The sequence below is a fragment of the Lithobates pipiens genome, unplaced genomic scaffold (genome assembly GCF_037356315.1).
Source record: "Lithobates pipiens isolate NorthernLeopardFrog02 unplaced genomic scaffold, aLitPip1_a1.2 Scaffold_19, whole genome shotgun sequence".
Classification (NCBI taxonomy): domain Eukaryota; kingdom Metazoa; phylum Chordata; class Amphibia; order Anura; family Ranidae; genus Lithobates; species Lithobates pipiens.
The window spans coordinates 405,468,640-405,483,789 of NW_027507764.1; the positions used below are offsets into that span (position 1 = coordinate 405,468,640).

Consider the following 15,150-nt stretch of genomic DNA (forward strand, 5'->3'; position numbering starts at 1 on the left):
AGTGTGGGATAGACATGCCAGCACTATAGATCTCTATGGAAGTGGTGATAGACATGACAGCACTATATACGTCTATGGGAGTCGGGGGATAGACATATTCCAGCGTTAATCCCATGTAGGAATAGCTCTCATGGTCTCAGTCATCCATTCTCTCTCTGTTACCATTTCTCTGCCTTGGCCAGGTGCTCCAGCCCTTCATTGATCTTCTGAGCCGCCATGACAGCCCCTGGAATAATACCATACGTCAGGGAGGAGGCGGGGCGCAGGCTGGGGTGGTCATCATACATGGAAAGTAACTCCCTCTGTATGGTGAGGAGAGGACAAACTCTATATATTGTCTATGGGACGTTCTGTCCCTGCATATGTCCGCAGCCATTTTTATGGAGACGCTGTATAGAAATACCACAGTACGCTTCAACAAAATGGCTTCACTATTCTACCTAGGAGCACAGAGATACAGAGAATATTGTAGTACTGGGGACAGAGCTGGAATTACTCTGAAGTTTATGTACGCCATGGGACTAGGACATGACTGTACTAGGAGCTGACATACGGTGTGTAGGTGTGGAGACCTGTGTATCATCATGAAGGCAATGGGGGGGAGTGAGTGCGGACTACATTTCCCAGGATTCCCGGCTCTCCCTGCTCCCACTTCCTTCATGATCTGTGAGGAGAGTTTGTCCGCACACGGTGCAGCCTGTTATCACAAACATTACATTGTATGGTAAGTAGGACACGATTCAACCCAGCTCCCTTCACTAACGTCCTTTGCAATACAATGCTTTGTGTTCTAAATAGAAAACAAGGTGCTGTTATGGAAGACTTGTATGCTGGGTGCTGGGGCTCATTCACACCATGTTCAGTGACCTGTGATAGTAATGTCAGTCACAGTGAGGAGGACATATAGAGAACAATGGTTTTCTACACGCCTCCTTCATGCCACCATGCCCTGGCTGCACCTTCCACCACTTCAAGTCCAATACTGACTTTACTCTCCTACATTTCAAAAAAATTGTTTCTGTTAGAAAACTACTTAGAACCCCCAAACATATATTTTTTTTAAACAGAGGCTCTTGGGAATAAAATGGTGAGTGTTACATATTTTTATGTCATTCGAGTATTTACGCAGCAGTTTTTCAAGCTCAAATTTGTTTGGGAAAAATACACTTTCATGAATGTTAATGCAAAAAAAAAAAAAACACAATACAATACCCAATTTTTTGGTAAAATATTAAATATGATGTTACGCAGAGTAAATAGATAACAAACATGTCACACTTTAAAACTGCGTCTGCCCAAGGAAGAGCACCAGACTACGGTACCTATAAATCTCCAGAGGCGCCACTTTAAAAGCCTTTACAAAGTTTTGCACCCCCCCCCCCCTTCAAAAATTAAAAGCCCGCAGCTACACATACTGTAGGTAAGTATAAGGTACACTTATCTGTCATGGAGTCCAGCAGTGTCAGCACCGCAGCTGATGTTGCTACTGCCATTGCCGGTAAGGGAACCTGGCAGTAAAGCATTGCGGCTTCACGACCAGGTCCCTACTGCGCATGTTCAAAGCACGCTGTGCTCTCTTAATGGCCTGGTGGCAGACGGAGCTGGACTTTTGACATACCTCGTCATTGCATACCTGTTAAAAACCGGTACAACCCCCCCCCCGAAAGGTACCAAATGTGGCCGGGGGGGGGGGGGGGATAGATGAGCAGAAGTTTCACTTTTGGGTGGAACTCTCTACTCTAAGCCCTTGGTCGGACATTCCGATTTGTCGGATAATCCGACCGTGTGTGTGTGCTTCATCTCACTTTTTCCGTCGGAATGTCCGACCAACAAAGTTTGAGAGCTGGATATAAAAATTTTCCCACAACATGATCCGATCTGACTTTGTCCGATCGTTTGTAGAGAATTCCAATCGGACAAAGCGCCACGCATGCTCAGATCAAATTCCTAGACCAAAGCTATTGGCTACTAGCCTGAACGTAGTCCCGTCGTAACTAAACAACGTCATCCCGTTCCGAACGATTGGATTTTCCAACAACTTTGTCCGACCGTGTTTATGCAACACCAGTTTTCAGGCAAAATCCGACGGATTTTGTTGTCGGAATGTCCGACCGTGTGTACAAGGGCTTATAGTTTAGAATTCCACAGAGGTGCTGGCGCTAAAATGATTTCCCTTACTCTGACGTGTGTGGTGAGATCTCTGTTTACATATGTGTGCGGGATCTATGCGCATGATTGCATTTGGATGGGGGGCACTTTAAATTAAACTTTTAATTACACTGTATCTTATATATATTATCTATTTTTTTTGCTATCTGAAGGGATGAATAACTTCCCTTGTGATGGCATGGGCCATGACAGGTCCTCCTTATATGGAGAGATGGGGTCTATTAGGCCCCAGGTCTTTTCTCTGCATTATAAAGCATGTGATCAAACTAAGATCAGTTTGATCAGATGCTTGTTCAAGCGGGTAATGGCATCACCTCCGGTTTCTGACGTCACGTGGTAGGAGGAACAACATCAGTTTCTCTCACTGTATCCCAGGAACCGGATGCTGCTGGCCACATCCTTACTGGGCTCCCCAAATGCACGGGAGAGCCCGGCAAAGAGGGGAGTGGGACCGCAGTCCGCCGCCTGTAAAAGTAATCCTGCGGCTTCTTAGCCGCTAGGATTATTTTTACATTAAAGTGAATCACCGGTCCTAGAAAATATCTTTTTTTCTACAGCAATAACCCACATATAACACCCTTCCAATCCAGCGGCATACCTATAAATCACTGGATGGCGAGTGATTAAAGTAGTTCTAAACTCAAGGGGTAAGTTTGTGTTTCCAGGAAAAATGGATAGGTGAGCTAACGCCAAATATCCTGGCCACCCCTTGGGACCCCACTGTGCATAGCTGTCCACCCCAGTGTAACAAGTCTGTAAATTGCCCCTAGTGGCAGCCACGTGACCATGCTCACCAATAGGGGTGCAACAGATCAAAAAACTCATGGATCGGATCGTTCCTCGGATCAGAGTCACGGATCGGATAATTTTTTGGATCAGCAAATAATAATTTAATTTGCAAAAACCTGTGAAAATTCCACCACCATATAGTCCCCACTGTAATATCCATAATCTCCCCCACTGTAATATTGGCTGAGTATTGCAGAGTATGGCTGGGTATCGCAGAGTATGGCTGGGTATTGGGAGGATATTGGCAAGGTATTGCAGGGTATTGGCAGGGTATGAAGGGATGGCTGCTTCCATCCGATCTCTCCCCTCCACTGTACAGATTAGTACAGAGAGGGGAGAGAGGAACCGGCGTCATGACATTACGCCAGTTTGTTTACAAGTGATGGCTCCATCGGAGCGATCACATTGTAAGCGGCCTAGTTGTAGAAAGATGGCTGCCGCTTTGGAGCTAGAAACAGCAGTCTCTTGCTTAAACAAGAACTTCACTTGTCCGGTGGATAACACACATGGTTTGAAGGACATTGTTGACAACCTGGAGTCACTATTAAGGGCTTCCTTTTCTTTGGCCGGTTCAGATATTTAGCCAGCTGTTGCAGCAATTGAAGTCTGCCAGTCCTTAAATGATCAGGTCAGATGGCCTGACAGGCCTAACAAGGAGGATAATCCTGCTGAAAGTAGAGCAGATATACCTCGAGCACTGTGTTTTGCTGTAGATGCCTTGAAGGATTTTATACAGCAGGTCTCTCATTTGGCTCTCTTGTCTGTACACATGCGCATACTTCTGTGCCTTGAGAACTGGTCAGCTGAGCTAAGAAGTTGTTGGCAGGGTTCCCCTTTCGTGGTGAATGCTTGATTGGTGATGATTTGGACAAATATATCCAAAAAATATTTCGGAGAGAAGAGCTCTCTACTTCCTGTGAAGAGAAAGACCAGGCGGCACTCATTTAAAACCTCAGGGACCGCTTCCTCGGGTGTCTCAGCAACAAGGCAGTTCCACTACCAACAGGGTGCTAGAGCTAGGGACAAAGCTGCAGGGCCAGAAGAAACCCTGGGTCGAAAACTCTTCTAAACCCAGCACCAAGCTCTCCTTTCAAGGGACGCCCCCACTCTATCGGGTAGGGTGAAGGCTGCTTCACTTTACGGACATTTGGAGAACAGTGGTTCAGGACCAGTGGGTCACCTTGACAGTTTTTCTGCTGTTACAAGCTGGAATTGCAGGGGTTTCCTCCTAAGAGGTTTCTAAGATCCAGCGTTCCTTTGGATCCTCCAAAAAGAGACTTATTGTTTTAGGCACTAGATCATTTAGTGCATCAGGGAGTGATTATATAGATCCCTGTATCTGAAACTGGAGCAGGGTTTTGGCTCTAGGATCCCTGAACCAGTATCTATTAAAGAGGAAGTAAACCCTGATGGGTTTACTTCCTCTTTCATTCGCTGCAAAGGTAAAGTATAATGGACTACTATGTCCATTATGTGTCACTTACCTGACAGGAGCCAGCAAAGTCACCGCTGTCCCCTGTAGTCCGGCGCATCCATCTTCTCGGTGGGTCTCGCCGCTCCCATTCGGGGAAGCCACGATGACGTCACTCGCGGCATATCGCCGTTGACCGCGGCGCGCTCAGTGTGCCTGCTCGCCGCTGTCTACGGCGCATGCGCCATAGACAGCGGTGCCTGTATTTCGGCAAATATCTCCTAAACCGTGTAGGTTGAGGAGATATTTCTTGGACCTACAGGTAAGCCTTAATCTAGGCTTACCTGTAGGTCAAAGTGTGTTGTAAGGGTTTACAACCACTTTAATCCAGTCCTTTTCAGTTAGTCCACTTGGTAGAAGCCTCGCTCCAGATGCGAGACTTTCTAGACATCGATTTCAGGTATACGTATTTACACGCACCTATCTTTCAACCTCATCAGAGGTTCCTGCGGTTTGCAGTGGAGGAACGTAATTTTCAGTTTGTGGCTCTGCCCTTCAGCTTGCCACAACACCCCGGGTGTTTACTAAGGTCCTAGCCACCAGTACTGGGTCTTTTAAGGGTCCAGGAAATCTTGATGCTCAGATACTTGGAAGACCTTATGCTCAGAGATCACTCACTGCAGGCCCTAGAACAGAGCATAGCCTGTACAGTGTGGTATTTGGAAAACCTGGGCCGGGTCATAAATACTGAAAGTCAGCTTTGAGACCAGCTCAGAGTCTGAAATATTTAGGGCTGATCCTAGATACGGTCCAGGCAAAGGTATTTTTGCCACTCATAAAGACCGGTGCCCTGAAGGATCAGGTGTGCGTTAGGTAAGGGGCACCAGGAAACCCTCCAATTGGCTCTGTATGAGTCTTCTGGGAAGCATGGTGTCCTCCCTCGAGGCATTTCCCTACGCCCAGTTCCATTTCAGGCCTATACAACAAGACATCTTGTTGGCTTGGAACAGGAGAGTGTAAGCCCTGGATTACCATTATATCCTCGGGCACGCTTAAGCCTAAGCTGTTGGTTGCAGGATCAGAACCTGCGAAGAGGAAGCATTTTCTTCCCAGTGTCTTGGATAATGCTGACCACTGTTGCCAGTCTCTTGGACTGAGGAGCGACCCTAGAGGGGCTCACAGCTCAGGGGAGATGGTCAATAGCAGAGCCTACCCATCAACATCCCTGGAGTAGCGGGCGGTACATCTGGCCCTATGGTCCTAGACAGGGGTGCTTCAGGTTTGCCTGATCAGGGTTCAGTCCGACAGTGCCACTACGGTGGCCTATATCAGGGCGGTACCAGGAGCTGTTCAACTCAGGAGGAGGTGAACCACATATTTTTCTGGGCAGAGGGACATGTGCTGGTTCTATTGGCGGTCCATATCCCGGGGGTAGATAACTGGAAGGCAGATTATCTCAGCCACCAGCAGATCTGTCCTGTTCTGGGAAATCTGCCAGCATTGGGAATTGCCAGATGTCGATCTGTTGGCATCCAGGTTCAACAACAAGCTATATCAGTTTGTGTCTCGAACAAGAGATCCCCTGGCAATCAGAGCAGACTCTCTGGTAGTTCCATGGAGCCAGTTCTCCGTGGTTTCCCCCCGATCCCTCTCCTTCCACATTGTTGCACAGGATTTGAAAAGAGGGGGTTCCAGTTATCCTAGTGACAGCAGCCTTGCCCAGAAGGCCCTGGTTCCCAGAGATGGTGAGATCGGCAATAGACTAGCCTTGGACGCTTCCAGGCCACCCTGATCTACTGTCTCAAGGTCCTATATTTGACCCCAGTTTACAGCATCTAAATTTGACAGCATGGCAATTAAAGCCAGGGTGTTGAAGGATCATGGCATCTTGGGATTGGTCTACCCTAGTAAATGTCAGGAAAGCGCTCACTGGGAAGATCTATCATAAGGTCTGGAAAGCTTATATTGCTTGGTGTGAAGAAAGAAAATGGCATTCTCGGAAATACGTGTTTGGGAAAATTCTCTTATTTCTTAAGTCAGCTGTAGAAATCAGATTGGCTTTGAGTACAATCGGGGGTCAGATTTTGGCCTTGTGGGTATTTTTCCAAAGGCCTTTAGCCTCCCATTCCCTGGTCCAAACCTTTATACAAGGGGGCAACTCGTTTGTTTCCCCCATTAGGTCACCTATGTGTCCTTGGGCCTTAAACCTGGTTCTGTCTGTGTTACAGAAATTACCATTTGAGCCTATCAAGGAAATTCCATTAGTCTTGCTGTCAGGCAACTAGCCTTCCTGATGGCCATCATCTTGGCTAGAAAGGGTGTCGGAATTGGCAGCCCTTTCATGCAGGGAACCATACTTGATCCTTCACCACGACAGGGTCATGTTACGACCTATTCCATCCATCTTGCCAAAGCCATGCTCTCCTCCATTCCCGGCCCCCTCTTTCCCGGGGGAGGTCCAGGCTTCTGGCCTAGGGACTTTTATGGGACACATGCCCCCCTTTTTTTTTTCCACCCTCGGTTTTTGTATTCGGGTGATCGGGTGTCTGGGAGCTAGTTTAGGCCGTTGCGGCCTACCGACCCTCACGCGCGGTGGCTGCAGGATAGAGCTGGGCAAATTTCGAAAAAAAAAAATCTTTGATTTAAAAAAAAAAAAAAACTAGATTCATGATTCGAATCTATTTTATTTATTTTTTTTCTTGATAGACACCGCGCCGGTCCTGAGGAGCTGCGGGAAGGAGTTTTTAGGCGAGGCCATGGCTTTGGCCTAGTCCGCAGCTTCCGGCCCCGCAGACTAGGCCGAAGCCGTGGCCTCGCCTAAAAACTCCTGCCCGCAGCACCTCAGGACCGGCGCGGTGGTGAAAAAAAAAATCTTTTTAATCGATTTGACCTCTCAACTCGATTCAAGATTTAAATCGATTTTTTTTCCCCAGCCCTACTGCAGGGCCAGTGGGTTCATCCAGGGCTCAGGGCCGGCACGGTCCCCTTGAGGGTCATGGGCCAGCGGCGGACAACCAAAAATTTAGCCCGCGGCTTTTGCAGCCTGCTGTGGGCATCCGAAAATTTAGCCTGCGGCTTTTGTGGCCTGCCGCGGTCCCCTCACAGGCCGCATGCTAGCAGCCAGAAATTTAGGCAGCCGGCTAGGCCTTGTGACGGCCCCCCCTTTCCTGAGGGGTGGCGCTGCTGGTGTATTGTTTTGCTACAAAACTGAGGTACTCCTGGTAAGGGGAGGGGTTATATGGGGAATTGAACTTCCTGTTTTAGGGTGTGCCAGCATCCATCACCTGAAGCTAAGCTGTTATAAAAATGCTATTTTTCCGTCATATTTGCCTGTAAAATCCTTTTCTTCAAGTACATCACAGGACACCGAGGTCCCTCCCCTCCTTTGAGGAGTCAGTGCTACCAGTGTCCATTTACCTAGAGATGGCATATAACCCAGTAAGTAAGGAATATTAGCCTAACTCTGTGTCCCGTGATGTATTCAAAGAAAAGGATTTTTACAGGTATGACGAAAAAATCCTATTTTTATCTAATAAAAATACCAGTTATTACACTGGTGTAAATATGCCCTAAAAAGTAAAACCTGGTACACACAGTGAGATTATCGGATGAATAGTCATTGTGTTTTTGCATGCTAGTCTCGTATCGACACTTAAAAGTAGAGGTCGACCGATATATCGGCCGATATTTGCCGTTTTTTAAATAATCGGCATCGGCCGATTTGTGCTGATAAAAAGCCGATGCGGACTTTGAAATGACTTCTGTATAGAAGTCAGTCTAAGTTGACTGAGTCGTCATAGCAACCCTTTCCTCCACTCTGGGCAAGCTGCCAAGAAAAGAACAGAAAGATACAATGTTTACACTTGAATGAATGACCTCATCTCTGTGTGTAGAAGTTCCCAGTTTAACCATTTAAAGACTAAATCTTTTCTGACACTTGTTGCTTACAAGTAAAAATCCTGTATTTCTGCCAGAAAATCACTTAGACCCCCCAAAAATTATATATATTTTTTTAGCAGAGATCCTAGGGAATAAAATAGCGGTTGTTGCAATATTTTATGTCACACGGCATTTGCACAGAGGTCTTTCAAATGCATTTTTTTGGGAAAAAAATACAGCATTTAAAAAATAAAAATAAAATAAAAACAGTAAAGTTAGCCCATTTTTTTTTTTTTGTCCAAAAGTTTTGACTACCTGTTTTTATTTAAAATATATATATATATATATATATATATATATATATATATATATAAAAAAATTTTTTAATCTAAATCATACATACAAGTAAACTGATTGGAGGTTTGTTTTGTTTAATAAATGTTTAAGTGTAAGAAATTTTCTGTATCACGTATGAAGGCCGCTTTCACACTGGAGCGGGCAGGTGTTGATGGTAAAACGCAAGTTTTAGCGGCTCCTTACCATCATTTTAGCGGTGCTATTTGGCTGCTAGTGGGGCACATATAACCCAGCTAGCGGCCAAGGAAGAGGTTAAATGCGCCCATGAAGCACTGCTGCCAAATCGCATTGCATGCGCTTCGGCAGTGGTGCCCATTCATATCAATGGGCAGGAGTGGTGGAGGAGCTGTATACACCACTCCAAACGTGCTGCTTGCAGGACTTTTTTTTAACATCCTGCCAGCGCATCGCCTCAGTGTGAAAGCACTCTGTCTTTCACGCAGACTGCAGGGGAGCCATTTTACAGGCACTTTACAGGCGCTATTTTTAGCCCAAAAGCGCCTTAAAACGCCACAGTGGGAAAGGTGTGTTAGATCAAGGGGGATTAAAAATAAATAAATAAATAAAATAAAATCGGCCTAACATATTGGCCCAAAAAAAATCGGCATCATATATCGGCTATCGGCCGCCATGATTTCTAAATATCGGCATCGGCCAGAGAAAAACCCATATCGGTCGACCTCTACTTAAAAGGTTACTCCACTCCAATTCTTGTGTGACAGAATATAACTTCGGAAGTGTGTTGAATTGCATTGTAATGTATTCTTCTGTTTCCAAGCATACGTACCGGAGTCTTGCTCTTATGATTTTCTTCGGATGAAACCTGTGCTAATTAAACGAAAATGGGACGTTGTGTTCACGTACATCAAAAATATTATAGCATGCTGTTGAAAGCACCATACTAACGATCATATAATCGGCTGATCGTTCAGCTTATTGAATATTTACTGCAGATTTTCTTATAGTGTGTCTATAGGCCTTTAGTGTTAGTATTTTGAACCTTCCAAGGACCTGTTACTTCACAACCAGTGACATAAAAACATACCCACATGCAAAGAAATGTAATGCAACTCAAGGTACATGAAAAGCATATTATAGAGTATAACCAAAGCTATTTTGTAGGGCTGAAACAACTAATCGATTATGAAATTAATCGATTATTATTTTCATAATCGATTAATCGGCCACTAACATAATGGGGTTAAAAAACTAAAATTAGCCCTTTATAGTACAAAAAGAGCAAATCGCTACTGTAAATATTACTTTCACTGTCCCATATTAAAAAATGAACCCCTTACAGTAGCGATTATTTGCTCTTTTTGTACTAATTTTAGTTTTTTTAACCCCATTATGTTACTAAACATCTCAGGCCTGGGTCACAACTCTGTGTTTTTGGTGGTTTTTGCAGAAACACACTACAGTTCATTTACATGGTTTCCTATGGGACACGTTCACTTCCATGATTTTTTTCAGCTGCTGCGTATTTGGAAAAGACAAGGACTTTTTTTTAACACAAAACGGTGCTATTTTGTTTTTTTGGTTCAATATACTTCAACGCAGAAGCTGCCGAAAAGCATGTAATAATGCGTTTTTGCGGAAATTTGTGTTTTTTAATCTGCCCAACAACAAAAAAAAACGTAAAAATAAAAATCTCAGCAAAATTATTTTTTTTTTCTTTTTTTAAAGGTTATTAACCGATTAATCGAAACAATAATCGGCAAACTAATCGATTATGAAAATAATCGTTAGTTGCAGCCCTACTATTTTGGCTATACTTCTCCTGGAGATCGTTCTGCACTCCTGTGATCTAATTTCACCCGACAGCTGACGTCCACAGAGCAGGTCCAGGCTCTGAAAATATCCCAACCTTATGATTGGGATTTTCCCAAAGCACTGGACTGACAGCTGTCTCAGCCTTTCAGTGATCTGCTGGGAGCCTGAGTCAGCCCCTCCCGCCCCCTCTAAAACACAGCGCTCCAGTGTTTTTTCCAGTGCATTCTCGATGCATTGCAGTGAGTTTATATCAGCAGTATGGTGTATGTAATTCTCTGTACATGTTACTATTCAGCTTTTTACCAACATCTCTAATAGTTGTAATGCTCTGTGTACATGGCCGAATTCTTAGGGATGGTTTACATAATGAATCACAGCAGGACACGCTACGCATTGCTGTTCCATTCACATGCAATTCAGTACAGTGCGATTTGAGCCCACTAATTTTCAATGGGCTCAAATCGCACTACATTGCACCAAAAGTAGTGCATGCACCACTTTTGGAAATGCAACGCAACCAAATTTTATAGTACTTTTGTTCCATGTGATCCAGTGCAGGCAAACACAATGCTCTGCACCTGGGGTGTTGTTAACCACTTAAGCCTTAAACCATTTGGCTGGCCAAAAACCAGAGCACTTTTTACGATTCGACACTGCGTCGCTTTAACTGACAATTGCGCAGTTGTACAAACAAAATTGATGTCCTTTTTTCCCTCACATAGAGCTTTCTTATGGTGGTATTTGATTACCTCTGCGGTTTTTATTTTTTGCGCTATAAACAAAAAAAGCAAAAATTTGAAAAAAACGCATAATTTTTTACTTTTTGCTATAATAAATATGATATTGATTGGTTTGCGCAAAAGTTATAGCGTCTACAAAATAGGGGATAGTTTTATGGCATTTTTATTATTAATGACTGGTAGTGAAGGGGTTAACCACTGGGTGGCGCTGTATGGGTTAAGTGTGTCCTAGGGAGTGATTCTAACTGTGGGGGGAGGGGCTGTGTTGGCACGACACTGATCACCGCTCCCGATCGCAGGGAGCTTTGATCAGTGTCATTAGGCAGAACAGGGAAATGGTTGTTCACATCAGCATTTCCCTGTTCTTCCTCTCTGTGAGACGATCGTGGGTATCCCCGCGGACATAGAGTCTGCGGGGCCCACGCTCATGGAACTCCCGGCGGGCACGCACGCCCGCAAGCCGCCTCTTAAAGGGCAACGTACAGGTACGTTAATCTGCCTGTACGTGCATGGGAAGCTGTTATCGGTATTGACATCTGCTATAGATCGCAACTGAAGTGCATTTAAAATGCAGTAAGGGAAAATACGTACAGAACGCCGGTTTCCCAGCACTGCCTTCTATTGTGCCTTCACTGTCTTTCTGTATGTTTGGACACGTTGACACTCTTGCATTAGAGCTATTGCACATTGGGGGGGGGGGGGAATAAACTTTTTTAGGCATTCGGTTTTTTGAAAGAAAAAGTTAAAATATAAAAAAATGAAAGAAAATTTTTACTGAGTGTAGTATTTTACGAGTATATTTGTATATATACAGGTAAACTTAAAGAAGTAAAACGCAAAGAAAACAATGTAAGTATTCATGTTTTGAGACCTGAAAATAGCCAGAGCTATAAGGATGCCCCGCACCAAAGATGTCAGCCAGAGTGCTCTTATTGCAGCAGTGGAGCAACATGCAGAGCTGTGGGACCTTGAGCATCCACAATATGCTGATCGTGTGTACAAGCTGAGGGCCTGGGATGAGGTCTACAAGGCCCTGACCCCCAACTGGGACCGACTGAGTCCACAAGACAAGAAGCTGAGAGGTAAGTGCTGTTTGCCTATATTATGTTCAGAGCACTGTAAAGACCCATGGGGGTTGATTTACTAAAACTGGAGAGTACAAATCTGGTGCAGCTATGCATGGTGACCGATCAGCTTCCAACTTCAGCTTGTTCAATTTAAGTTTTGACCAAAAAAAAAAAAAACTGGAAGGTGATTGCCTTCTATACAAAGCTGCACCGCAATTTGCACACTCCTGTTTTAGTAAATCCACCCCAGGGTATTTTGTGCATTGTGTCCTGAATATCTGGGTAAATTGCAGGCGACGAGTTCCGCACACGTTGGAAGTCACTCCGTGATCGTTTACGTCGAGATATAACAGATGAGCAGCTGGCCAGAAATGGTGTCCCAGCCAGGGGACCTCGTCGCAGACCTCATCCATATGCCACAGAGCTTGCATTTCTCAGAAGGCCGATGGAGTCCAGGGTGTATGTATAAATCGACAGAACATTTTGATGATCCCGCTGAAATTGCAAAGGCATTCGCTTATTGCTCTTTATTTATATTTGACTTTTTTTTTTTTTTTAGTACAACCAGTAATTTGGCTGAGGAGGAGGAAGAGGAAGAAGGGGAGGATAGTGATGAGGGACCCTCGCATTCTGCGACAGCATCTGAGGAGATGGTAGGACGATTATCTCCATTAAGTATGCAGGTATATATAACTGGTTTTATGTTTTGCTCTTTATCAATATGTGTATGCACATATATGTTTGTCATATATTTATCTCTTTAATCTAGCCATAAATCTACAATTTTTCTTGCTCTCTCTTCAGGGGACTGCGGCAGAAGAGGAGACACCAGTCTGGCAGACGCGCCATGCACGACGTCAGCAGGCTACATCATCAATTGATGACCACATTCTCCAAACATTGAATGACATTCGTACACGTCACCAGAAGGTGCATTCATCTGAGGACGCTTTTCTGAATCATGCCAATCGGCATGTAGCTTTCTGCCGCAGCATACTGCCTATGCTTGAAGATCTCCCTTTTCAACGGTCTATGCAGGTCACAGATGACATTTACTGTTATCTGGCAGCCTGTAGGTCCGCTTATCGGGAAAATCTTCCTGCTCCGCGGATGACCATATCCACCCCAGCCACCACCTCTGCCACCTACACTGCAGGCCGTTCCTCCACCAGTATGAACCCCAGCCCATACTGTCCTTCAGATTGCTATTATACTACTGCCTACACCCCATCCTCCCAGACATCCAGTACCCCTGTGACATATGCACAGTCCCCCATTAACCACTCCCAGGTATAACAAAAATCCACATCCCATTACCCCCATTACAAGAACCTGTAATCTTGTAATAATCATTTTTTTAAACCTATAATCCTGTCATGTCTTCTATTATTTTTTTATTTTATTCTTACTTTTTTCCAAGTCTTTAAGAAGAAAAGGCAGAGCAATCATGTATGTAACAAGACAAAAGAAATTGTAACCATAGGTACAAAATGCTACCAGCAGTTCCTTATAGTCATAACTGATACAAGACAGCAGAATGAAATTATGAAGCCAATGCCTTGTTTTCTATTTATTCTAAACCCCCATTCACACCGGTGCAGCTTTGTAATCATGCTAGTTCTTGTGACTTCATGTAACAGAAGTCTATGCAAGTTGCAATGAAATCGATAAAAAGTGCAGGAACCTTTTTCATAAACGCTGCGGCGTGAATGGTTCCATTGCTGGCAATGGGGTGCAATTTGGAGCGGTCAAATTGCATGACAAGTTGCACCGGTGTGAACAGGGCCTAACTGAAAGTACATGATTTCCTATCGCCTGAGAACTTTGTTCCCGGAGTAAAAATTAACATTCCATATTGTTTTAACTGTTACACCCAGAACATGCATTTCTCTAGTGATACAAAATCACTTGGTTTTTGTATCACCTGAGCACTGTTGTTCTTGGTGTAACAACTAACACACTATGGTGATGCAAACGCACAAGTGATTTAAAACTGTTTGTTTTTGGTGTACAGTTAACACACCATAATGCAGTTTAACTGTTATGCTACATAAACACTGGTGATTAGTACAACCTGTGGCAAAAATATGCAGATTCCTATTGCTGGAATGACAGGTGTGCACAAATATTTGCGGCTACTCATCCCATACTTTTCGCAGCTATCTTTGACAATATAGCCATCCATTACCTGGGGTCTGGACGCAGACAAACTATGTACAGCCAAGATCATCTGTCCCTAATAGAAGGTAATCTCTGAGTGTGCCAACAGTCACAGGTAGCTGCGTCTCCCTGTAGCTGCACATTGGAACAATCCCATCAGTTGGTAGTGTGTGGCAACCACAGCCTGAGCTCCAACCAGACCATGCCTCCAACGTGTTTCGCTCTGCCCCTTTGAGCCTAATCATGGCCTGCCATAAGCGTGTTGTATTTGCCTGTGTAAAAGTAGCATTACACCAAGAACAAACAGTTCTTATGTGACACGACCACACAAGTTTATTAACAAAAAATAGTGGTTTATAAGCCATCATATATTAACTGCTTGCCACACGCTTACAGTAGATATACTGTGAGCGTGCATCTCAGCCAGGCACCGCAATGTATGTCACAGTTCTTGCTCTCTGTTGACCTGTGTTGTAATTGGACACAGCACGAGTTTGTCAGCAGATTTCAGCCAATGATTTTGGCCGACACCTGCTGATCGTCTGTGGCCAATCACAGCAGAGTGTGTTTCTTCTCCCTGAAGTCAGCTCTGTGTTCAGGGAGAAAAAGCAAACAGGTCTGTTAGTAAAAGCAGCACACATTACACTTGTTAGGTACACAGTTAACCCCTTGATGCTAACTTCTTTCCAGCCAGTGCCATTAGTACAGTATTATCACTGATCACTGGATTAGTGTCAGTTAGCATCCCTCTCAGCCTGGGTCAGTTAGTGCTAGATTGTCTGTCACACTATCACATTCACACTAT

General features: G+C 44.5%; 2 protein-coding genes across 2 annotated transcripts in view; one reads left to right on the forward strand and one right to left on the reverse strand.

Moving 5' to 3' along the window:
- NAPG (NSF attachment protein gamma) overlaps window positions 1-291 on the reverse strand; it is a 51,843-nt gene extending 51,552 nt beyond the window's left edge. Inside the window, exon 1 of the mRNA XM_077492443.1 lies at window positions 163-291. Within this exon, the coding sequence (XP_077348569.1) occupies window positions 163-287 (125 nt within the window). The 5' untranslated portion in view covers window positions 288-291. The remainder of the gene's footprint in view (window positions 1-162) is intronic.
- A 286-nt stretch (window positions 292-577) lies between these two features.
- LOC143997058 (uncharacterized) lies at window positions 578-13,740 on the forward strand. Its single transcript, XM_077492444.1, has 5 exons — window positions 578-724; window positions 11,933-12,200; window positions 12,479-12,644; window positions 12,745-12,868; window positions 12,990-13,740. The coding sequence occupies exons 2-5, from the start codon at window positions 12,014-12,016 to the stop codon at window positions 13,479-13,481; spliced, it is 969 nt and encodes a 322-aa protein (XP_077348570.1). The 5' UTR covers window positions 578-724; window positions 11,933-12,013; the 3' UTR covers window positions 13,482-13,740.
- The last annotated feature ends 1,410 nt before the right edge of the window (window positions 13,741-15,150 follow it).